The sequence below is a fragment of the Bufo gargarizans genome, chromosome 2 (genome assembly GCF_014858855.1).
Source record: "Bufo gargarizans isolate SCDJY-AF-19 chromosome 2, ASM1485885v1, whole genome shotgun sequence".
Lineage (NCBI taxonomy): Eukaryota > Metazoa > Chordata > Amphibia > Anura > Bufonidae > Bufo > Bufo gargarizans.
The window spans coordinates 213,838,173-213,865,060 of record NC_058081.1 but is presented as its reverse complement, the minus strand read 5'-3'; the positions used below and the strand labels follow the sequence as shown (position 1 = coordinate 213,865,060).

At 41.8% G+C, this 26,888-nt stretch overlaps 1 protein-coding gene across 1 annotated transcript in view; it reads left to right on the top strand.

Annotated features, from left to right (window-relative positions):
• Positions 1 to 26,888, top strand: part of EXOC4 (exocyst complex component 4) — a 499,321-nt gene that overhangs the window by 216,581 nt on the left and 255,852 nt on the right. The window contains exon 10 of the mRNA XM_044279994.1: positions 4,261 to 4,351. Coding sequence (XP_044135929.1) covers positions 4,261 to 4,351 — 91 coding nt within the window. The remainder of the gene's footprint in view (positions 1 to 4,260; positions 4,352 to 26,888) is intronic.

Below are 26,888 nucleotides of genomic sequence, written 5' to 3'. Positions count from 1 at the left end.
TGATGCAGCCAATCACTGCCAGTGATTTGCTGCAGTGGTCATACGCTGTATACAACTCTCATGCCATATCTGTCTAAATACTTCTCTTCAACAATAATAAACAGGTGCCATGATACACAGTAGAGCCATCACAACATGCATAATATGCAGTATGTACAGTAACATTTGTAATATAAAGGTCTCATAATTACAAACATAAAACAAAGAAACATTACGACATGTATAATATATGTACAGTAATGTGTAAAATATCGTACATCAGGCATCACTACATGTATAATATATTTATAGTAACATTGTATATGTAATACACTGCTGGAAAGTAAAAGAAAAAAAAAATCACCTGAAAAATTGTATGTGATTGAGCAGAGATTGAAGGAGTTTAAGCAGCTAATGGTGGAGTCAAACAAGGTGGGGCGCCTTTGGTTCTGCAGCCAGGGTATATGTTAGGGCGTACTCACATGCAGCCATCGTTAGTACAAAGACAGAACCTGCTTTCATTATTGAACACTATTGTTTGCCACTTGAGAGTCCACAGTCTCGCTGGAGAGAATCTGCTGCCATCATGCATTGTGTGGTGACACACAGGGCCAACATCAGGTGTCATGGTGTATGTGCCATTAGCTACCATGGCCATTCCTATATGGTATTCGTGGAAAGAACATTAACCAGCAGGTCCTTTCTCTGGCACCCCCCACCAATACTTTTTTTTATTTTTTATTGTACCTCCTTACAGTAGTATTGCTCTCATTGTACAACCTTCACAGTAGTTTTGTCCAGATATGTGCCCTCTCACGGTAGGTATGCCCATTTATGCCTTCACTGTACAACGTTCACAGTAGTTATGCCCACATTGTGCCCACCTCACAGTAGTAATGCCTTATCTATGCCCCCTTCACAGTTGTAATGCCCTCTTTGTGCCTCCCTCACAGTAGTTATGCCCTTTCTGTGCCCATTTCAAAGTATTAATGCTTTATCTGTGCCCCTTCACAGTTGTAATGCCCTCTCTGTGCCCCTTCAGAGTAGTTATGCCCTTACTGTGCCCCCATAGCAGTAATACCCTCTTTGCCCCTTCATAGTAATAATGCCCACTCAGTGCCCCATAACAGTTATGCCTACCCACTTTACAAGAGTAATGTCATCTGTGCCCCCTTAACAGTAGTAATGCCATCTGTGCCCCCTTCATAGTAGTAATACCCATTGTGCCCCCTTAAAAGTACTAATGCCCATTGTGCCCCCTTCATAGTAATAATACACATTGTGCCTCCTTCACAGTAGTAATGCGCATTGTGCCCATTTATAGTAGTAATGCCCATTGTGCCCCCTCCATAGTACAAACCGGATTCCCAAAAAGTTGGGACACTAAACAAATTGTGAATAAAAACTGAATGCAATGATGTGGAGATGGCAAATGTCAATATTTTATTTGTAATAGAACGTAGATGACAGATCAAACGTTTAATCCGAGTAAATGTATCATTTTAAAGGAAAAATACGTTGATTCAAATTTTCACGGTGTCAACAAATCCCCAAAAAGTTGGGACAAGTAGCAATAAGAGGCTGGAAAAAGTAAATTTGAGCATAACGAAGAGCTGGAAGACCAATTAACACTAATTAGGTCAATTGGCAACATGATTGGGTATAAAAAGAGCTTCTCAGAGTGGCAGTGTCTCTCAAAAGCCAAGATGGGTAGAGGATCACCAATTCCCACAATGTTGCGCAGAAAGATAGCGGAGCAATATCAGAAAGGTGTTACCCAGCGAAAAATTGCAAAGACTTTGCATCTATCATCATCAACTGTGCATAACATCATCCGAAGATTCAGAGAATCTGGAGCAATCTCTGTGCATAAGGGTCAAGGCCCTTAAACGACACTGCACCACAATCAGGAAAGCTACTGTAAAGGAAATCACAGAATGGGCTCAGGAATACTTCCAGAAACCATTGTCAGTGAACACAATCCACCGTGCCATCCGCCGTTGCCAGCTGAAACTCTACAGTGCAAAGAAGAAGCCATTTCTAAGCAAGATCCACAAGCTCAGGCGTTTTCACTGGGCCAGGGATCATTTAAAATGGAGTGTGGCAAAATGGAAGACTGTTCTGTGGTCAGACGAGTCACGATTCAAAGTTCTTTTTGGAAATCTGGGACGCCATGTCATCCGGACCATAGAGGACAAGGACAACCCAAGTTGTTATCAACGCTCCGTTCAGAAGCCTGCATCTCTGATGGTATGGGGTTGCATGAGTGCGTGTGGCATGGGCAGCTTGCATGTCTGGAAAGGCACCATCAATGCAGAAAAACATATGCTCCCATCCAGACGTCATCTCTTTCAGGGAAGACCCTGCATTTTTCAACAAGATAATGCCAGACCACATTCTGCATCAATCACAACATCATGGCTGCGTAGGAGAAGGATCGGGTACTGAAATGGCCAGTCTGCAGTCCAGATCTTTCACCTATAGAGAACATTTGACGCATCATAAAGAGGAAGGTGCAACAAAGAAGGCCCAAGACGATTGAACAGTTAGAGGCCTGTATTAGACAAGAATGGGAGAGCATTCCTATTTCTAAACTTGAGAAACTGGTCTCCTCGGTCCCCAGACGTCTGTTGGGTGTTGTAAGAAGAAGGGGAGATGCCACACAGTGGTGAAAATGGCCTTGTCCCAACTTTTTGGGGATTTGTTGACACCATGAAATTCTGATTCAACATATTTTTCCCATAAAATGGTACATTTTCTCAGTTTAAACTTTTGTTCCGTGATTTATGCTCTATTCTAAATAAAATATTAGAAGTTGGCACCTCCATCATTGCATTCAGTTTTTATTCACGATTTGTATAGTGTCCCAACTTTTTTGGAATCCGGTTTGTAGTAATGCCCATTGTGCCCCCTAATAATAGTAATGCCCTTTGTGGTAGTAATGTCCTCTGTGCCCCCTTTGTAATAATTTTGCCCTCTGTTCCCCCACCACGGTAGAAATGCCCTCCGTGCCCCCACCATGGTAGAAATGCCCTCCGTGCCCCCTCTGTTAAATAAAAAAATAAAAAAACTGTGCCTACTCACCTTGTCCTGTTCCTGAAGCTCACTGTCCTCTCTCCCCTGCAGATACCGATTGCTCTGCAGCATTTTGTGGGCAGAGCTTATGCAGATTACCGGGCTGCAGGCTCCTCCCACACAGGTTGGCAGCGCGATCTGTGCCTGCAGACTGAATGGTGGAGCAGGGAGAATTCTTCCTGCTTCACGATTCAGTGCAGGAGAGACACATTGCAGGAGCTGAGTGACAGGACCACAGCTCCTTGTGCTCCAGCAATGAGCGCTTTCATCTGTATTGATGGAAGCGCTCATTGCTTCTAGGCTCTGGCACCCCCTGAGAGCAGCACCCATGGCGGACCCCCTCCCCTCTCCCCAGCACGCCTCTGGTTCCAACAAGATAATGCCTATACACATGCTGGTTGAATTACACAACATGCTCTTCAGGGTACCCAGCAGCTCCCTGACCAGCTTGATCCTTTTCCCAGCGAGATTGTCTGGGAGTGGGCGGGATCTTCCATGTCCAGCAGCCAGCAACCACACTGGCTGAGGTAAGGGTCTAAGCTGAAAGGGCTTGAAATTACATACCACAGGAGGATATCCAGCATCTGTATGACCGTTACCATGCCAGAGTGATGGCCTGTATCACAGAAAGGGGAGATGCCACTGAATATTATTTTGACCCTACCCCAACATTTACGGAGCTGCAGAACCACCTTGGTTGTATGATCATTGACCAAGCACCATTAGCAGTTTATACATTGTCAGTCTTAGCTGATGCATATTAAGTTCTTTTTCCATTATCCAATAGTATATAAAGATCTTACTGAATGTTTTTCTTCTTGCTTGTGGTCCCCATGATGGAAGTACTTCAGGGTTGTTTATGCACTACTGCCCCAGCACTGAGTCTGTATCCCAATCTAGAATTAGACAGATACTGGTCTTCGCACTACCAATGCACCTGTATCCCATTCTAGAATGTGGCCGATGCTGGTCTCCACCTCAGCACACATCCTAGCCTGCAGGTCTACCAGCACCTGTGTCCTGTGTCTCACGTATTGGAGCTGCTCATTGTGGCTCGAGTTATGCTATTGATCCCCTGAGTGCAAAGAAGTAATATTACTCTTATGCTCTTCTTTCTTCTTCATGGTAGTAGTGAATAAATCACATTTATTATAGCATTTTGCTTAAGTTTCACTTTACTTAGAATTATTTTCTTCTGTTACATAGGTGGCCATGACAATTTAATTGGCGGAGGATCAAGGTTTGTCTGCAAACCCGGAGCCAGGAACATTACCATCATATTCCACCCTTTGCTCAAGTAAGTTTGCACTGAATGTGATTATTACATAGTATTTCATTTATTTTTTTTGCTCAAGAAAAATGCTTTGGCCTTTATTTTTCATTTATGTTGAGGTGCCCTGCCTTCACGATGCTCAATTTTCAAAAACCTGGTGGTGTCCGTATTAAAAGGCCAGTTGTGACTTAAAAAGCTACAGTGGCATTTTAAAAAATCATAAAGCCAGCTTTTGGACTTTTTAACTCCAGAAAACTGGTGTGGGGGGGAATGATCAATACCCCCCTGTATATTACAGTTCACTGGAACTACTCAGAGGAGATACATATACCTGTGAGTGATGTCATGAAAAAAAAATATAAGTTTTATGGGATCACACGGTGGGACTCATTTATAAAATATATATCAAAAAAGAATCCCATTGCGTGATGATATTTTGCTCTATATAGATATATATGTAAATATATCTCCTAATAGGGCCTATGGCCAGGGGCTGTCTTTAGAAAACAATCACATTTGAGAAGAATAACTTTCAAACTCTGTTGGTCATTACAGATAAATAAATGAAAGGATTTAAAAAATAGAATTAATTATGTATTTGCAACTATCATGCTGGTGACCCATTTATCCCACTATGTACTGTACTGTGAGTTTCTTACATTGATCGGAACAACACATTTTCAGTGGACAATTTATCTGAAGCATGCTGCTGGTGCTTTTGAGGTCAACACAGAGAGGGATAGAGAGACCAAAAGAGAGAGAGAAATGATTAAGCTTCTATTTTGATCTGATAGAGTTGGAGCCCGGTCAGAGGTTGAGCTGAAAAGGTGAAATTAAATTTAATCTCTCCTGATTTTGAACAGTGTGACTGTCACCAACTCGTAGTGAGTAGTTGAGAGCTGCTGACAGTAGGTCAGTCATTACAAAGTTTTGCCAAAGTTCTTGATGATTTTTTCTTGGGTAAACATTGATGAGCTCCTAAAATTTTCAGATTGGATTTATTACACAAAACACAAACAATCAGTTTTAAGTATTGTCTCTATCAGTGTGTAACATGCAGGTGTCCACTGCTTTTACAGAAGTAGAATTATTACCTTTGCCTGTGTCTTGTATAAAAGGAAGGTTTTTAAAGCTAGGTTCCTGCTTCAGTCTGCGTGAGTTGTTTGCTTTTAGCTGACCCAAATCAGCACTGCAGCAAGGCATTACAGCATTATAATGTCTCTGGGTACAAGACTGAACAAACCGGAACAGAGTACACTAGAAAGCATTGCGTTCAAGTTTGTTATGTTCCCATGCCGGACACAAAACCACTACAAACATTTTTCGGACACGAAAAAAAAATATTTGGCTCCCATTGACTTTCAATGGTTTTAGTCCCGGATGCAATATGTTCATTTTCTGAACAGATGCAGCCAGTTGTATTATTCAAACGGATGCGTGACCGCAAAAACGCATGTGTGCAAGTAGCCTTAATTTGGTGGGGGCAGGGATAAATAATAAAAGCATGACATGTAGCTACTAGCCCCACCTGTGGTGACCATAACACATACATCCGCTGTATCAAATTGAGTATTTTGGAAAAGGGGCATAAGCTAAAAATAAATCTTGCATTAATGGTCTATCCCAGGGATCAGCAACCTCCGGCGCTCCAGCTGTTTGGAAACTACAACTCCTAGACACTCCTTTTTTCAGTCCTGGCACAGTGAAGAGTAAGTGTCCATGCTGGGAGTTGCAGCTTGAGTGCCGATCAAGGTTGCTGATCCTTGGTCTATCCTAAAAATAAGCCATTACTGTCAAAGAATCAGCAAGTGTCTTAAAGGCTTTAGGGCAATTTTTTTTATGATTGCATTTTACTTATTTTGGCCTAAAAATCATTTTTGAAATTGGTCTTTATTAAAAATCTTCAGCCATTTTTTAAGATACAAAAATGGCTGAAAGTATCACTAGGTACTAATGGACCGTTCTCGAAATCACTGCAGTTATTGTTTGATAGTGTCTCCTGGATACTATACTTTTGTATTACAAATATCCGCTTACTTTGCTAGTGGTTTTGCCTTGCAGTAAAACATTCGGGTAATATGGGTGTGAAGTACAGGTCTGTTATGCATTGATACTATTCATGACCCAGAAGCACTTGGCTCTGGAGGCCAGTAATGATCAAACATATGTTTTACGGAGCGTTCAGTTACAGATGTCTGCAGGACTGCGCCAGGGGAGTGCTGTGTGCTGGGCACTGGTTAAGAATGGCAGTTAGGCTAACAGGCTCTGAATAGACGTTGTTTAGCATTGGGAAGATGTCTGTACAAATATAAGCCACATCTTATTACAATCAATTAATAATTAGCAGTAAGGAAATATAGCCTGGAAGAATGAGTCAGTCCCTTGTAATCTAAAGTGATTCTATTCGTATTACAGGGGATAGGGATATGACAAAGGAAGGAGCACATTGTAATGTGTGCACTTTAAAGACATCCTAAAGTGTTTTGGCATTGAAGAGACAGAAAATATATTCTTGATGCACGGGTTTCTTGTAAACTGAACTGCACAGTAGTGCACATTATTGAAGACCCAAGGCACTCTGTGTGAAGCTGTACGGTGCCTCTAGGAGGCCTCATATTTTATCCTACAAGCGATGCTATAATGCAGTGTTCCCATAAGATCCATGTAAACCCAAAGATATATTGTAAGACCATAAATTTTGTTTGCAGCTGTATTCGAGATCCATGTTACAATAGTGTCCGTCTATTAAATACCCCTCTCTGAGATGATTGATGAATCTAGATACTGTACAGGCATATTCTGTAATGATAAGCTATACGTCATGCTGAGAGATCAGTTTTTTTTTATGAGCACCAGACTAAACAGAATTGCTTGAGACCGAATGTTGATTAATGGCTGCTAAATCAGTATACCACAGTGGTGTGGTATGTTAAGAATTAGGGTTGTTGCGATACCAAAATAGCCGAATCGCGCAGTATTTGATTTGATTTATTTTCTGATTGGACGTGGCAATATGTGATATGTTTATTGTTTATATATTTTATATCTAAAATTGGGAAAGGGCGTGATTTTTACCTTTTTATTTAATAACTATTAGCCCCCTTAGGGGCTAGAACCTTGGATATTTAAATTCCTTGTCCTTTTAACCCTAATAGAGCTCTATTAGGGTTAATAGGACTTCAAACTTTCCCTGCTGCCCTGTGCACAGTGTACACAGCAGCAGGGAGATTACTATGTCAGCCAGGGCTTCGGTAGCGTCCTGGCTGCCATGGTAACCGATCAGAACCCCAGGATTACACTGCTGGGGCTCCGATCAGAAGCTGCCACTGCCACCATTGAGAAGGGGAGGGGACACTGTGGCCACTGCCACCAATGATTTGGATATGACGGGGGGCGCAAGGCGCCACCAATGTTTTTAATACTGGGGAGAGGGGTCGCACTGCGCCACCAATGATTTTAATACAGGAGGCGGGTGCCGGCAGCAGATCAGCGGCTGTTAACACCTCAAGTGCTGCGCCTGAGGGGTTTACTGCCGCTGATCGCAGCTCCCTGTCAGAGTCAGGGTGCCGGCTGTGTGATTCTGCTGCCGGCACCTGCCTCCTGTATTAAAGAGAAAGAAGAAACGACCCCAGATGACCCCCAACCTGAATAGCAAGGACAATGCCTACATTTTTATCAAGTGAATGTTAGGGGGTACCTAAAAGAGGGTAACTCGGTACAAGCTCCGAGTATAATGGCAGAAAACAGAAGAAAGAAGCTTAGAGTACCAAACTAATAATTAGAAAAATACACGTTTTTATTGAATTCATAATAAAAAGCACACATATAATGGATGCCAAAGACAGGGTAAGGGAACAGGGAAGAGAGAACAAGCGCCACCCTGGACGAACACACTGATCACAAAATATAAATAGAATAATCTATCAATGATATTACTGTAGACATGGGAGAACACAGTTGTGTGTGGTACAATGACCAACTCATGAATACAGTATATAGTAAATTGATTTGTGTAAAGGGTGAGTAAAGATCAATGGAGGAAACCCACCATGGCTGTAGTGCATAAAATTCAGTACAGGAGACATTGGCCGTACAGAAATGCACAGACAGTATACCAATGAATAGGCAGTTGTAAGCCAAGTGAGAAGTCTCAGCATTGGCAGCACATAGCCATGGCGGGGAAACTATGATCTGAAACTCACCAGAAGAGGACCAGGTGTGAACGGAAAACCAGGATGGCGCTACCCCAACACTTTAATTCTTTATTCACGTTCTCATTATTGGGTATTGAAAGCAGATTGATGGGGGGAAAACGCAATTTTTTTTATTTTACCACAGGGCTACAACATAACAAAAGGTGAAAAAGTAAAATGGTCTGAAGACTTTCTGAATGTATTGTGTTTACTTTAGCAACTATTTTTATTCATGGTTGCTTGTGTTGCACAGTGGTGGCAAGCATTACCTGAGAATTAATACATACACAGTTGCAGCAATCTTGACTTTTTCAGTGGCTTTTGTTGTATGTTGTGTTTAAAGTTTGCTGCATCTGTATTTAACACGTTAAGAGGGTTGTCCGGGTTCATTGCTGAACCCGGACAAACCTCTATTTTTACCTAGGCAGCCCCCCTGACTTGAGCATCAGAGCAATTCATGCTCCGATGCTCTCCTTTGCGCTGCGCTAGATGGCACAGGGCAAAGGCTCTTTTGTTTACAATAGCGCACTTCCCTGGCGGAGGCTTCCGCCGAGCAGTGTGTTTGGTGAGGTCACCAGCTCTGATGGGCGGGCTTTAGCGCTGCCCTAGCCATTTTACTGGCTAGAGCAGCGCTAAAGCCCGCCCGTCAGTGCCGGTGACGTCACCGGGTTCCCTAATCAGCCGAAAGAAGAGGCTTCAGCGCTCCTGCAAGGGACCCGGTACGTCCCAGAGTCTAAGAAAAGTTCACTTCCGGCGAAGAATTTCCTAGAAGAAAACGGGGCTTCAGAAACATGTGGAAAAGGTAGGTCATGGATGTATGTTATATGTATGTCTGTCTCGTAGTAATGGAACAAAGTCCTCAATCCCGGACAACTCCTTTAAGTGTGGTGTTTGCTAGATCTGTATGCATTGTGTGTGTGTGTACACAGTATGTACCATAAATTCTAAAATAAAATAAAAAACCTGACTATATATTTCATAAAGTGAATTATGTCTATAATGGAATGAAGCTCTTTTGTTTTCATTGTGATTGAGTGATCATACAATAAAGGTCACTTTCTCCTTGTGGTTGACCAGATCAATAAAAGAATGGTTTGTTTGTATCCATTTATGAGACATTTACTAATCACTCACCTTTTTCTGTCACCTCTAAGGACTATATTATTAACCTCGGTAAAGGCAAACTTATTTGGCTGAGAAATATTATAGGTTTTCTAGTTACACTTTACTGATGAGTCGTCTGCGACCCCTTCTCAGTGAAGACATATATTGTCTTTGATAATCTACAATTTATCATTCAAAAGGGCATGAGGCAGTGGTTGGTTAGTCTCTTTCTGATCTTCATTCATCTTCCTTTAAAATAAATGGAATTTTTGTCAATAAATCAATTTTTATTCTATTAAGTTCTCAGAATTTAATCACCCCTCCTGTAGTAAAGTCTCACATATGTGGAACTTCACAGGATGGAGTTGTAAGTAGGGTCATGAGCTGTTTACAGGGATATGGCTAATGAAAATGGTTGGTCATGTCTTTAGTTGGGTGGTTTCAGGAGCTTCAATTTAAAATTGGAGCTTAGGTACTTTCACACCTCGGTGGACATTTCCTTGAAGGGCTTCTGAAAATTAAGTGCTCAGCGGAGTACTAAAATTGCTAACACTTTGTTTTATATGCAAGTTTAGTTCCAAATCTAAGAGCTCGGGGACCATTGTAAAGACATGGAAGGGCATATTTATCAGTGAATTGTAGACTGAACAGCATATTCATCAAGCACTGCATCTTGTTTCTGACTATTATGAAGTGTTGGGGTTAAAGCCAAGGTAATGTTATGCAGTGCAACTTATTCCATGGGGAATTGTGGAGGTGAATGACAGGTAAGGACCTAATAATTACTCCAGTACAAATAGCCCCTTTCTCATAATATCTACCTGGATCAGTCAGACATAAGTCAAATAGCAAACCTATAATGACTGGCACTACTACTAATTGTAATATAAATGTCATCTTATTAAATACCTATGATTAAAAATCAGTGGCCAAACTCACAACGTAACACAGGAAGGAACGGTAGGCAATATTCGATAGATGGTGATCTTTATATCACCGTCTGGTCCCACATACCATCCAAAATAAAGTGCAAGTGCATTTACAAGCATAATATACTCAATTAGACACCTACACAAAGCACATATAAGGCGATACAGCGCCTAATGCATCTTACCCTTGCAAGACAGGTAAGGACCTGCTGCACATATAGTTATATAAAAATGCCAGAAGTCTCTCCCTTTGTGAGTGTGTGTCGTGCCCTAGGTTTCATCCTTTCCCAAAAGTCAAATTGTGAAATTTCAGATCTGCTCAATTGAATTGTGAGATAACCATAGCTGAGCCATTGTGCAAATTCACAGAGTAGGACCTTCAAGCATGCTTGGAGGCCTACTTAAGCATGTGGCAAGTAAAACAATGTCTGTCCTTTGCGTTACCCACTGCAAAGGTTTAGGCTGCCTCTTGAAGTGACATCAGCTCAACCACTGTGTGTCCACTGCTTCATGAAATGGGTTTCCGTTGTAAAATGCACTATGCCAAGCATCATGGAGTCATGTAAAGCATACTGCCATTGGATTCTGGAGCAGTGGAAATATCTATGTACTGTAATAAATTATGTTCCTGTATCTTGCATGCTGATGAGTAAATCCAGAGTTAGGCTCCATTCACACGTCCGCAAGTGTTGTCTGCATCCGTTCCGCAATTGTGCGGAACGGGTGCCGACCCATTCATTCTCTATGGGGACTGAATGGATGCAGAGAGCACACTATGTGCTCTCCGCATCCACATTTCCGAAGCACGGCCCCGATATTCCGGTCCGCAGCTCCGGAAAAAAATAAAGCATGTCCTATTCTTGTCCGCAATTGCCCTTAGTGGATGCACAGAGAGCGATGTCTACCCAAATGTGTATTACCTAATGTAACATTTGGGGGAAGATGGATAATGTTTTTAGGGTTTAGGCTAGACCGCATGTACTGTATCCAGTAAAGGTTTATTTTAATCCTACACATGTAAGTACGTTTCAGACCATTGTATCCTTCCAGTTTTTGGGAAAGACCTCTCCTGTTCCAGCATGACTGTGATTGTGTGCAGAAGTCCATAAAGACTTAGTTTTGAGTTTCATATGGAGCCCAGATCTCACTAATGGTCTTTTTGGTGAATGGTCACAAATTTCCACCTTTCAACATTTTGTGGATGGTCTTACCAGGCAACTGTAGGCTATTTTACCCGCAGAAGGAGCCCAACTTTATAATATGCCCATGGTTCTCAAATGAGATGTCGACCTAGCTCATAGGGCACTGCCACACTACGTGTTTTTCTTGCAGTCTTTTTAACTTGTATAAACAGTGTTTCTTGGGGGTTGAGTTTTTTTTTTTTATCCCGCATCATATTTTTTCTCTGTAGAGTTGAATATCTGACACTCAGACTGGCAGAAAATGCCTCAATTTTATTAAGAGGCCGGTGCCAATCTTAATACAGTATATCTGCCGCACTGTATAAAACCTCCTTTTACAGTTTCCAAATGCCCACAGATGCACTCTAAATCTTGTAGAAAGCCTTCCCAGAAAACTGGAGGCTTTTATACCTGCAGAAGGGGTGCCTCTATATTTTAAAAAATGGTTGTTTTGGGATGGATTGGAATGGTGTGATGGTCAAATGGCCACATACAGTATGATCCATAGGCTCATTACTATTAAAAAAAACTAAGACTTGTTGGGGTCTTGAAGCATGTTGGTCAAGGCCTTGTTCACATAGTAGACTAACAACATTCCAAGGGGATGGTACTGAATGAGCTCATCAAGCAGGCATGGGTAGTGATTATGCAATATAGCATTGAGGTATTATTAGGGATTAGCTAGGCATTTACAACATCTGGCCTTTAACACAAAGCAACATTACGATTATAATGTCCGTCCTGATATTGGCTACAGAATAAGCTTTACCCACAGCTGCATGCAAACAGTGTGCATATTTGAGTATTGGGGATACCATATCTCCTTATGGAAGAGCACCTAATCGGCATGAGGTGATTTTATAGGCCAGGCAATGCTCCTCTGGGATTCTGGGAAGAGGGTTTGCAAATCAGCTCTTGGCAACATCTGCCTTTGATGCCATCAGATGTAAGGTAGCTATCTGTTTGATCTTTTAAACAGGCCTTCTGACATGACTTGGATAAGTTAAATTGGTTTAGGCTGCGTAACATCACCATTATTTTTCCTTTCTTCTAATCCGTCAACTGAAACTGATCCTGTAAAAAATAAAAAATAAAATGATAAACTGATCCTGAGCATCAGTTATGCACATTTAAAATCCATTTGAGCCATTTCCGTCTGTTATTTTAGACTATCTGTTATTTTAGATAGTATAAAAAAGTCCTACATGCATGATGGACCAGAATAACGGAAAAATAACGGTGATGTCACCTCAGCCTTAGTTGTTGTCCAAGTCTAAAAGGTTGGCTTGCTAAGAGGCAGAGCAGAGCTGATTTGCATACCCTACCCTCTTCCCAGATTTCAGTAGGCAACTTTGAGCCATGGACAATGACTCAATGCTTACTTGCAACCAATAGGTACTATAAAATGCTGGTAGTTCATGGAATGGCCATCACCCTAAGCACCTTGGTAGTTTGTGGAAGAGGTCTGAAATACCTGGAGGAAATACTCATATATGGGAAGTACTTCATGTAAATGTCCTGGACTGGTTGGGTTTGATTCTAGGTACCCAATGATGCAAGGCTACAAATCAAACAATAGAAAAACAGTGCTGCCCACTTCAAGGATACTTAACACCTTCGGTACCAAGCCACTTTTTTAACCTTAAAGGGATTCTGTCACCTCTCATAACACAAATTCTGATTTTAAACCAGTCATGCTCCACAGATTACCTTGAATCGGCTTTGCTGTTCTATACTGTAATCCGTCCAGTAGTTTTGCTGAAAAACTACTTTTATAATTATGCTAATTAATCCTGAAGGTGCCCAGACGGGCGTTATGTTCCACTTTGTGTGCTCAGTAACGCCCCCCTGCAGTGCCCAAAACGCCTTCCTCCTGAATCCCTAACCGCCCACAGCGTCTCATCCCTCTTCTCCCCCTCCCTGACGGCCGAGCGAAGTCTCGCGCAGACGCAGTACCCACTGAGGGCTGCGCCAGTGCGATTTGCTGGAGACTGAGGGAAGAGCGAGCATCGGACGTCACTGGGCTTGGCTTAAATCCCAGGCAGATTTTTGCTAATCTGACATGTCATTTTATGTGGTAATAACTCTGGAATGCTTTTACGTATCTAAGCCATTCTGAGATTGTTTTCTCATGACACAGTGTACTTCATTTTAGTGGTAAATTTGAGTCAATATATGTTACCTTTATTCATTAAAAAAAAATCAAAAACTTACTAATAATTTTAATTTCTCTGTTTTTAAGGCAGATAGTGATACCTCATAAAATAGTTATAACTTTACATTCCCAGTATGTCTACTTTGTTTGCATCAGTTTGTAAATTACATTTTTATTTTTTTAAGACATTCAAAGGCTTAGAGTTTTAGACACAATTCTTAAAATTTTTAAGAAAATTTCCAAAACTCTCTTTTTTAAGGACCAGTTCAGTTATGAAGTCATTTTGTGGGGCTTAAATGGTAGAAACCACCTATAAATGACCCAATTTTAGAAAGTAAAATCAAAACTGATTTTACAAACATTATTAACTTTAGGTGTGTCACAAAAAATAACGGAAAATGGAGGTGAAATCTCAAATTTTAATCCATTTTCCTGCAACACAGCACAGGTTAAGAGCCAAACAAAGCTTAATATTGTTACCCTGATTCTGCAGTTTGCAGAAACTTGATTTTCTTGTTTCTTATTTTTTTTTACACTTTTATATGTCTTTATTAGTGTTTAGCAAATCGAAGCATCCGAAGTGGAATTCTATCTGAAAAATTAGATTCAATCCAAATTTCCTTGCCCTTTGTGATAACATATATATATATTTTTTTCTAAAAATGCTGGCTTTATGTGTTACATAGTGAAAATAAGCAGCCTGGGAACGCAAGATCACCCATAATGCTGTGCAGACAGCCTGTGCGCAGCTAGCCAGCTCCTGTGATGTCACAGCCCTTTAAAAGCCTCATCCCACGCAGTCTCCGCCTTTTCACTGTGATTTGAGCATAGGGAGAGATGTGACAAGCGCTAGGGACAGTGTTGCTAAAAGCTTTTAATTGTGGAATGTTGGATAGGGAAAGTGCAATGACAGTCAAGGGATAGTGTAGGGAGATTGTAGTGACTGTTTTTACACAGTGTAAGGAGAGCATAAGGAGAGTGCAGGGACTGTAATCTTTAGCTGAAGGGATCCATAGGAGACAGCGCAGTTTGCATCAATCCCTGTGTAGGGCACAGAGCTATCTAACTGAACGGTGTCCTCATTGTTCAATAGATAAGCAATTCTATTAGGCCTTGATTCTTAAATTGGGGCGTCCAACCTGTGTAATTTTACTGTTATTGAGGTGTCTACCTCGTTTAATAGATAAGCAATTCTATCATGCCTTCATTCTCAAATTGGGGTGAATGAGCTGTCTAGTTCCACAGTTATTGGGGTGTCCACCTTGTTTACTAGAGAAGCAATTCCATTATGCCTTTATTCTCAAATTGGGGTGATTAAGCTTTCTAATTTTACTGTTATTTTGGTGTCCACCTTGTTTACTAGAGAAGCAATTCTGTTAGGCCTTGATTCTCAAATTGGGGTGATTTAAGCTTTCTAATTTTACTGTTATTTTGGTGTCCACCTTGTTTACTAGAGAAGCAATTCTAATAGGCCTTGATTCTCAAATTGGGGTGAATACGCTTTCTAATTTTACTTTATTGGGGTGTCCACCTTGTTTAGCCCCTTTCCGCATTATCACGTACATGTACGTGAGCGAATGTGGCTCCTTGCTGCATCCTCACGTGCATGTACGTGATGGGATCAGGCACGTGCAGGAGCTGCACCTGCCTGATCCGCAGCACGGGCCTGGCTGTTACTGGCCTTACTCAGGCATCGGAGCTGCCAGCCTATGGAAGCCCAGGAGATCCAGCCTGAGCGCTGGGTCTCCTAGGCAACTGTCAGTGTGTCAATGTGTGAGACGCTGACAGTTCAATTCAGTACAATACAGAATATATTGTACTGAATTGAAACAGGGATCAAATCCTGAAAAGATAAAAAAGTAAAATAAAGTGAAAAAAATGCAAGTTTCAAATAAAAAAAAAAAAGCGTCCTTTTTACAAAAATAAAATTGCTAAAAATAGGGGAAACGAAAGAAAATTCTGTATCGCCGCATCCTGATAGAACGGCTCTATAAAAATATCACATGATCTAATCCCTCAGGTGAACACTGTCAAAAAAGTTAAATAAAAACTGTGCTAAAAAAAACATTTTTTTTGTCACCTTACATTACTAAAAGTGCAACACCAAGCGATCAAAAAGGCGTATGCCCCCCAAAATCATACCAACCAAACCGTCATCTCATACCGCAAAAAATTAGACCCTACCTAAGACAATCACCCAAAAAATAAATAAACTATGGCTCTCAGAATATGGAGACACTAAAAACTATATATATTTTTTTTAAATGCTTTATTTATTTTTTTGTCATATTTGGTATTTTTGCGTCCGTAACAACCTGCTCAATAGCACATGATCTAACCTGTCAGATGAACGTTGTAAATAACAGAAAATTAAAATGGTGCCAAAACAGCTATTTTAATGTTACCTTGCCTCACAAAAAGTGTAATATAGAGCAACCAAAAATCATATGTACCCTTAAATAGTACCAACAAAACTGCCACCTTATGCGATAGTTTCCATAATGGGGTCATTTTTTGGAGTTTCTACTCTAGGGGTGCATCAGCGGTTCTTCAAATGTGACATGGCCCTCCAAAAACCATATGGCATTCCTTTCCTTCTGCGCCCTGCCGTGTGCCCGCACAAATGGGGTGTTTCTGTAATCTATAAAAAATATTGAGTTTTGTATTGGCTGTTAACCCTTGCTTTGTTACTGAAAAAATTGATTAAAATGGAAAATCTGCCAAAAAAGTGAGATCCTGAAATTTCATCTAAATTTTCCTTTAATTCTTGTGGAAAACCTAAAGGGTTAACAAAGTTTGTAAAATCAGTTTTGAATACCTTGAGGGGTGTAGTTTCTAAAATGGGGTCATTTTTGGGTGGTTTCTATTATGTCTATTATGCCTCACAAAGTGACTTCAGACTTGAACTGGTCCTTAAAAAGTGGGTTTTGGACATTTTCTGAAAAATTTCAAGATATTTGCTTCTAAACTTCTAAGCCTTCTAACGTCCCCATAAATCAAAATGGCATTCACAAAATGATCCAAACATGAAGTAGACATATGGGGAATGTAAAGTAATTTTTGGAGGTATTACGGTCTATTATAAAAGTAGAGAAATTGAAATTTGGAAATTTGCAAATTTTTCCAAATTTTGGGTACATTTTTTATTTTTTTATACATAAAAATGAATTTTTTTTACTCAATTTTACCACTGTCATGAAGTACAATGTGTGACGAGAAAACTATCTCAGAATGGCCTGGATAAGTATAAGCGTTTTTAAGTTATTACCATATAAAGTGACATGTAAAATTTGTTAAAAATGGCCTGGTCCTGAAGGTAAAAACTAGCTTGGTCTTGTAGGGGTTAATAGATGAGCAATTTTATTAGGCTTTGATTCTCAAATTGGGGTGGTATACCTGTCTTGTTCTACTGTTATTGGGGTGTCCCCCTGCCTGTCAGAGTAACTGTTTAACTACCAGAAAGGACTAGCTTTGCATGTTGCTGCGATGCACAGTGATGTACACCGAGATACACTCTCCCTGCAGGCCAAGATATAGCTGATTTAACGTGCTTTGTGATGAACTAATTTGGAATGAAGTGTCCAAATAAAAAATGTAAAAATTTTTTTTTACTTGATACTTTCTTATTTTTTATTATGAAAACTTTTTTTTTGTAATTTATATTTTTTTTTTAACACTTTTAATTTTTGTCCCACTGTGTGACTAACTTTTGGGGGTCTGATCCACTGTGCAATGCATTACGATGCATGTATATGTACATGTATACAATACATGTATATATATTTATGAGACCCAGTCAGGGGGCTGGCTCTCAATGGCTTCCATAGGAGGCAAGCCCCTATGCCTGTGTAAGGCATCAGGCTGCCTTTCCAGCCATTGGGTCCGCCTCACCAGAGCGTGGGGACCCGATGGGGACAGGGAGGGAGCCTGTACCCTCCGCAATCCCTATGCATGCCATGTTCATCGCTGTATGCACCCGTGCCAGCATGTACTGCAGGGGGCTCGGCTGTAAGTAATAGCCGGACCCCTGCTGCTGATCGAGCGAGCGCAGCTCCTGCTCCCGCCCTATCAGAGCACCTTACATTTACTGCGCTGGGATCCTATGGGTTAAAGGGGTATTTCAGTTGTTTGAATTTATTTCCTATCCACAGTATGGGGGACAACTATTAAATTGGTGGGGGTCCTCCTGCCAATGATCATGAGAGCAGGGACCCTCTACCCTGTGGATCCGTCCTGAACGGAACAGCGGGTCGCACATGCATGTGGCGCTCCACTATCTCCAGACTTACCATGGAAATGAATGGAGTGGCCGTACGCACTGATCTAACAGTTATTCCTTATCTTTAAACAACCAAAATGCCCCATTAAATAATTGAATAGTGTTTTCTTTAATATTAGTATTTTTCCCATTAATAATGACTTGGAAATCTAAAAATGTTGAATTTATACATGTACTTTGGTGCCGTTTTGTGAACCCCATGCAGGGACGGTGTCTGTCACAGCTCATCAGTGATCTCCATTATGTGGCACAATTCTGGCTTTCAGCTGCTTTGGAAGACCTGCTTGCTTATTTCCTGGAGTGTGCTCTCATGTCCAAGGCACGGCTTGCTACCCGAATTCTTCTTTCAAGCCTGAAAGCGGTCCCCCCCTGCAGTGCTGAGAGGAGAAACAAGATGTCAGATCACACTTGCCATGTCACTGTCATTTGTAACATTCAGAAGGATAGCGTTGCCTCTAACAGCCTTTAACAACCTTCCTGAAGCTTATCTTCTCAGTACTGCAGGACACAATAGAATGTGACAGCGTTTTCTGGGTATGTCGGGTGTCCCAGGGCAAGCTCTTTTCACAGCTTTGTTAGCCACCTTACTGGGTCACGTAAAGGATGATTGACAGGCTGCCTGCAAAACTCATCACTCTCATTTTCTTTGTGTATATCACTGTGCACACGCAATGCGGATCTAGCAAATCCTCCTTGACGTGCAATTACGAAGGCTATTTTTAACCCCTCAACGCAGTTGGTTAGTTTTTGTCTGTGTTAATGAGATTCATAATCTGTGTGTCAACCTACTGTTCAGTAATCCCATATTGATTGTCGTTCAGGTCTATAGATATTACACTGTAATGATAGCTACATCTGAGCTGTGCTGTGATATAAGGAAAGTATGCAAAGAAGGCGTACCTAGAAGGAAAATCTATTGTATATGTGCGACTAGGAAACTGTATTATTTTATATATATTGTATATGTACAACTAGGAAACTGTATTATTTTATATATATATTGTATATGTACAACTAGGAAACAGTATTTTTTTTATCTTGTTTTAAGCTACTTTCACACTGGCGTTTTGGCTTTCCGTTTGTGAGATCTGTTCAGTGCTCCCACAAGCGGTCCAAAACGGATCAGTTTTGCCCTAATGCATTCTGAATGGAAAAGGATCCGCTCAGAATGCATCAGTTTGCCTCCGTTCCGTCTCCATTACGCTTTGGAGGCTTGCAGCGTTTTGGTGTCCGCCCAATGAGACTGAGCCAAACGGATCCGTCCTGGCACACAATGTAAGTCAATGGGGACGTATCAGTTTTCTATGACACAATAGAAAATGGATCCGTCCTCCATTGACTTTTAATGGTGTTCAAGACGGATCCGTCTTGGCTATCTTAAAGATAAAACAAATGGATCCGTTCTGAACGGATGCAGACGTTTGTATTATCTGAACGGATCCGTCTGTGCAGATCCATGACGGATCCGCACCAAACGCGAGTGTGAAAGTAGCCTAATATATAATGTATATGTACAACTAGGAAACAGTATTTTATATATTATATATGAAGGACTAGGAAACTTTATAAACACACACACACACACACACACACACACACACACAAAACTAGGAAACTTATTTTATATGTGCGACTAGGAAACTGTATTATTTATATATATTTTATAAATATATACGGAAACTGTATTACTATATACATTATGTATTAGTGTGTGTGTGTGTGTATATATATATATATATATATATATATATATATATATTTTGTAAGAGGTTGTCCGATTTTCATTTATTTATAGAATAGTTTTTGAAGGGGTTTTCTGGGATTAATATATGAGGATAGGTCATCAATATCTGATAGTTGCGGGTCCGACACCTGGCACCCTCGCCTATCAGCTGTTGAAGAGACCTTGGCACTCCGGCCTCTTCCTAGGCTAATAACGTCATCAAGCACAGCCACGATACAACATAGGGTGCTGTGCTTTGTATGCTGTGAGAAGGCTGCAGCGCTCACTGGAACATTGTGGCCTCTTCAAACTGGGGATCGACTGATTATCGGATTTACCGTTGTTATTGGCCGATATTCATGATTTTCTAAGGTATCGGTATCAGCATCTAACTCCCCCCTCCTCGAGTATTAAAATCATTGGTGGCAGTGGCCACAGAGTCCTTTTCCCTCCCCTTCTCATTGGTGGCAGTGGCAGCTTCTGATTGGAGCCCCAGCAGTGTAAGGCTACTTTCACACCTGCGTTTAGGTGCGGATCCGTCTGGTGTCTGCACAGACGGATCCGCACCTATAATGCAAACGCTTAGATCCGTTCAGAACGGATCCGTTTGCATTACCATGAACAATGATAATGCAAACGGATCTGTCCAGACTTTACATTGAAAGTTAATGGGGGGCGGATCCGTTTGAAAAATGCACCATATTGTGTCACCTTTGAACGGATCCGCCCCTATTGACTTCCATTGTAAGTCTGGACGGATCCGTTTGCCTCTGCACGGCCAGGCGGACACCTGAACGCTGCAAGTAGCGTTCAGGTGTCCGCCTGCTGAGCCCAAACGCTGCCAGACCGATGCATTCTGAGTGGATCCGCATCCACTCAGAATGCATTAGGGCAGTACGGATCCGTTCGGGGCCGCTTTTTGAGAGCCTTTAAACGGAACTCACATGCGGAGCCCCGAACGCAAATGTGAAAGTAGCCTAATCCTGGGGCTTCGATCCGTTACCATGGGAGCCAGGACGACTGACACCCTGGCTGACATTGTAATCTACCTGCTGCTGTGTGCACAGGGCAGCAGGGAGAGTGTGAAGTCCTATTCATCCTAATAGAGCTCTATTAAGGTGAATAGGACAAGGGATCAAAAGATCCCAGATTCTAGCCCCTAAGGGGGCTAATAGTTATTAAATAAAAAGTAAAACAAACTAAATAAAGTTACAAAAAAACACCAAAATATTAAGTATAAATCTCCCCTTTCCCAATTTTTCATATAAAATATATAAACAATAAATAAACATTTCACATATTGCCATGTCCGAAAAGTCCAAACTATTAAAATATATTTTAAAAAAATCTCCTATGTGGTGAACGCCGTAACAGAATTTTTTATTTTTTTTCAAAAGTGAAAATGCACCTAATATCAGTATAAGCTATTGGCCTGAAAATTTACAGGTTATCGGTATCTGCTCTAAAAAATATCAATATCGGTCGATCCCTACTTCAAACAACTGATCGGCAGGGGTGTCAGTTGGCGGAACCCCACCGATGAAATATTCATGACCTATCCTGAGGACAGGTCATCAATTTTGTACTAGAAAACCCCTTTTAAAGAGGACCTTTCATCAGCCCAAACATTTTAAGATAACTTTCAGGCTGTGTAGAGCTGCGCCCCGGGATCTCACTGCACTTACTGTTATTCCGAGGCGCCGCTCCGCGGGGGTTATACTAGGAGGAGCCTGCCCTTTTTCTCCTGGGCGTCCTATTTTTTTCTAGTTTGCGGACAAGGATAGGCATTATTACAATGGATCCGCAAAAAAAACGGATGCCATACGGAACGTCATCCTTTTTTTGCCGATCCGCAATTTGCGGACCGCAAAACACATACGGTCATGTGCATGAGGCCTTACTGAATCTTTTCCCTTTTCTGCTCAGCTCCCCCTGCTCTATATCATGCTGCTCCTAGATTATTTTGCATGGTTCCCTTTAATCCTTTATTATATCAGTGCATATGACTCCCTGTAGAACCCAGTGGCATGTATAAATCAGAGGGCTGAGTCAGACTGCTCTTATGGCATTTCTGTCAAATGCAGACTGATTGACGTGCATAGTGGGCTGCCCAGTTATGTTCACACTTCGCGGTTTCGACAAGTTTTGGAAAAATGTTAACAAAACAGCAACATTTTGCTGTTAAGACTCCTGACATGTCTGTTTAAAAATGACGGTATCTATTTGCATGTGCATTGGAAGCTTCGTCAGTGACACATTTTATCATATTTGCTGGATAAATTCAGCACAGCATGCAGTGCCATTTTTTCTAGAAAAATGACAGACACTGTGATGGAGCCTAACGTAGCCTATTATGTCAATGCCTTCTGTCAGGCTCTGTTGGTACCCATCTTGTGAAAGATCATTTTCTTTTTTTTCTGTACTTTTGACAGAGCAGTAAAATAGAAATCACAGTTCTGATGTGATCAGAGCCTAATTTAAAAACTTGTCCCCTTCATTATCAGACTGATGGTGTCAGAGTATGTAGGAGATACCCTGTGGACTGGGGTAATGATACCACCCAGTTGTCGATTCCAAGAGGAATAACCGAGTTAGTGCCCTGTTCTAAGCACTGGTGTTATTACACTGGGAACACAAGTATTTGCTAAACAGACATCTCAGGAGAGGTTACAGGCCCTCGTTAAAGGGAATGTGTCATCAGAAAATTACATGCTGTTTAAATCACATTTTTATGTTTAACATATATTTAAAAACTTTTTGATGTTGTTTTTAATTTTCCATATCATCTTTTTATATTTACACTAAAACAAAAAATCCTGCAGTTTTTGCACTGGCCACTAATCCTAATAATTATCATTTGGGACATACCCTGGGTAAGGTTTATCAAATATTATTTTTACAGAGGCCTATACAGGCGTTGAACCTATCTTGCCCCAGGTATAAACGAATACTTCACTTTTAATGTAATTTGCGTTTAAAATGTACCTAATACCTTTATTTTAATTTTACTTAATGAACAAAAAAAAAAAGGAAAGTTAAAAATACAGTCACCACTCCCCTGAAGTAGCCAGTAATCTGGTGAACCATGTTGGGGGGGCAGAATTAGTTTTTAAACTCAGTATTCCACTCCACTGGCCTACTTATCAGTGCTAGATCATCTTAGCAGTTAGACAAGGTATCTAAATCGTGACCGTATCGACCGGAGTGCTCACTATTAATAGGATAGATGCTGAATTGATAGCACATCGGACACGTTATGTGTAGCGTTCACAGTGGGTTGACGGCTCCCCGCTCCCACAACTTAGTTGAGTTGTTAGTGACAGTGCAAGCGATACGATGGCAGTAATTTGCCTGTAAAGTGACAGGGGTGAGAGTTATTGCACTTGCTCTCCCTCTGGATCCACTGACCAAATTTTGACATTACAGTGGAGTGGTGATTGTATTTTTAACTTTTCTTTTTTTTGGTTCATTAAGTAAAATTAAAATAAAGGTATTAGGTACATTTTTAACGCAAGTTACATTAAAAGGGAAGTATTAGTTTATACCTGGGGCAAGATAGGTTCAACGCCTGTATAGGCATCTGTAAATAAAATAATCCTAATAATTGGCGCCACTTCTTGGTCTGTACAGATGACTTTAGTGCAGTTAACTCATTCTAATCCTGCCTGTAATAATACCACTTCTGTATAGATAAGACAGGATCCACCATTCACAATAGGTCATTGTCACAGCTTATCTCATCTTTCCTTGTACAATGACCTCTGCAGGACATGCCTAAAAAACTTCCATAGAAGTCAATGAGGTCCCCTCCTGATCATTGTGTCTATGGCCCATGGGCCTGCCGTAAAGCAATTTCTTTTTATGCTGTGTAAATGCTGTTAAGAACAGCTCTGACAAGATGGCCGCCCCCATAATTCTATTCAGGAAATGAAATAAAAAATAATATAATAATTAAAAAAATCTACAATTAGAAAATAAAAACAGATTTTAAAAAAAGTGACATATTTCCTTTAAAGCACATTTACAGTAATAACCTAAGAGTAGTCCATTGACAAAGAATCAGTAAAAATCCCTAAAACATTTTTTTACACTATAAATATTGTCTTCTCACTGTAGATCAAAGTGTGGTGTTATATATATATATATATATATATATATATATTTATTTCATGTGACTACAAGACCAGATTCAATAAATAAAAAGTTATAATTAATGGCTTTAGAAGCTGCAGATTTAGAACATTTATAAAGCTTACTAGCAGAATTACCCAGCTTTGCACTGGTCTATTTCGTTAAAAGATATCCACAGTGGCCCCCATAACACTGATGTCGACAGTGGCCGCCATAACAGTAACATCCACAGAGCTCTCCATAATAGTGACATCAACAGCACCCCCATAACAGTAACATCCACAGAGCTCTCCATAAGAGTGACATCTACAGCACCCCATAACAGTAACATCCACAGAGCTCTCCATAACAGTGACATCTACAGCACCCCATAACAGTAACATGCACAGAGCTCTCCATAACAGTGACATCCACAGCGCCCCCATAACAGTGACATCCACAGCGCCCCCATAACAGTGACATCCACAGCGCCCCCATAACAGTGACATCCACAGCGCCCCCATAACAGTGACATCCACAGCGCCCCCATAACAGTGACATCCACAGCGCCCCCATAACAGTGACATCCACAGCGCCCCCATAACAGTGACATCCACAGCGCCCCCATAACAGTGACATCCACAGCACCCCCATAACAGTAACATCCACAGAGCTCTCCATAAGAGTGACATCTACAGCACCCCATAACAGTAACATCCACAGAGCTCTCCATAACAGTAACATCAACAGAGCTCCCCATAACAGTAACATCCACAGAGCTCTCCATAATAGTGACATCTACAGCACCCCCATAACAATAACATGCACAGAGCTCTCCATAACAGTGACATCCACAGCGCCCCCATAACAGTGACATCCACAGAGCTCTCCATAAGAGTGACATCCACAGTGCCCCCATAACAGTAACATCCACAGAGCTCTCTATAACAGTGACATCTACAGCGCCCCCATAACAGTAACATCCACAGAGCTCTCCATAAGAGTGCCATCTACAGCGCCCCCTTAACAGTAACATCCACAGAGCTCTCCATAAGAGTGACATCCACAGTGCCCCCATAACAGTGACATCCACAGAGCTCTCCATAATAGTGACATCAACAGCGCCCCCATAACAGTAACATCCACAGAGCTCTCCATAATAGTGACATCTACAGCGCCCCCATAACAGTAACATCCACAGAGCTCTCCATAACAGTGACATCTACAGCACCCCCATAACAGTGACATCCACAGAGCTCTCCATAACAGTGACATCTACTGCGCCCCCATAACAGTGACATCCACAGAGCTCTCCATAAGAGTGCCATCTACAGCGCCCCCTTAACAGTAACATCCACAGAGCTCTCCATAACAGTAACATCCACAAAGCTCTCCATAATAGTGACATCTACAGTGCCCCCATAACCGTAACATCAGCAGAGCTCTCCATAACAGTGACATCTACAGCTCCCCCGTAACAGTAACATCCACAGAGCTCTCCATAAGAGTGACATCTACAGCGCCCCCATAACAGTAACATGCACAGAGTTCTCCATAACAGTGACATCTACAGCCCCCCCATAACAGTTACATCCACAGAGCTCTTCATAACAGTGACATCTACAGCGCTCCCATAACAGTAACATCCACAGAGCTCTCCATAAGAGTGACACCTACAGTGGCCTTGTAACAGTAACATTCACAGAGCTGTCCATAACAGTGACATCCACAGCACCCCCATAACAGTGACATCCACAGCACCCCCATAACAGTGACATCCACAGCACCCCCATAACAGTGACATCCACAGCACCCCCATAACAGTGACATCCACAGCACCCCCATAACAGTGACATCCACAGCACCCCCATAACAGTGACATCCACAGCACCCCCATAACAGTGACATCCACAGCACCCCCATAACAGTGACATCCACAGCACCCCCATAACAGTGACATCCACAGAGCTCTCCATAACAGTAACATCCACAGAGCTCTCCATAAGAGTGACTTCCACAGTGGCCCACATAACAGTAACATCTACATCGCCCCCAGAACTAGGGATCGACCGATTACCGGTTTTACCGATATTATCGGCTGATATTCAGGATTTTGACCGCTATTGGTATCGGCATCTATTTTGCCGATATTCTGCTGACAGCGCTCTCTGTGTTCCCTCAGCAGCACAGGGGAGAAGGAAGCAGTGTCTCCCTCCCCCTGTGCCGCTGCTGCCGCCAATGAGAGGAAGGAGGACAAGAGGAAGGGAGGGGCTATGGCCACTGCGCCACCAATGAAGAGAAATCTCTAATTTATTCATATACAGGAGGCGGAAGCTGGCTGCAGAATGACATAGCCGGCTCCCAACCTCCATGAGCAATAGCTGCGATCTGCGGTAGTTAACCCGTCAGGTGCCCCGGATCGCAGCTACAGCTCATAGAGGTCGGGAGCCGGCTATGTCATTCTGCAGCCAGCTCCCGCCTCCTGTATATGAGTAAATGAGAGATTTATCTTCATTGGTGGCACAGTGCGCCCCCCCAAGCCCCCCCAGTATTAATCATTGGTGGCGCAGTGTGCCCCCCCCCAGTATTAATCATTAGTGGCAGTGGCCACAGGATCCCCTCTCCCCTGCTCCTCCGATCAGAGCCCCAGCAGTGTAATCCTGGGCCTCCGATCGGTTACCATGGCAGCCTGGACACTACTGAAGCCCTGGCTGCCATGGTAAGCTCCATGCTGCTGTGTGCACAAAGCACAGAGCAGCAGGGACAGTGTGAGCTCCTATTCACCCCGATAGAGATCTATCAGGATGAATACAACAAGGGTTCTAGTCTCTAAGGGGGCTAAACGTTAGTAAGAAAAAACAAACAAAAAAACGCCTAAATATTAAGT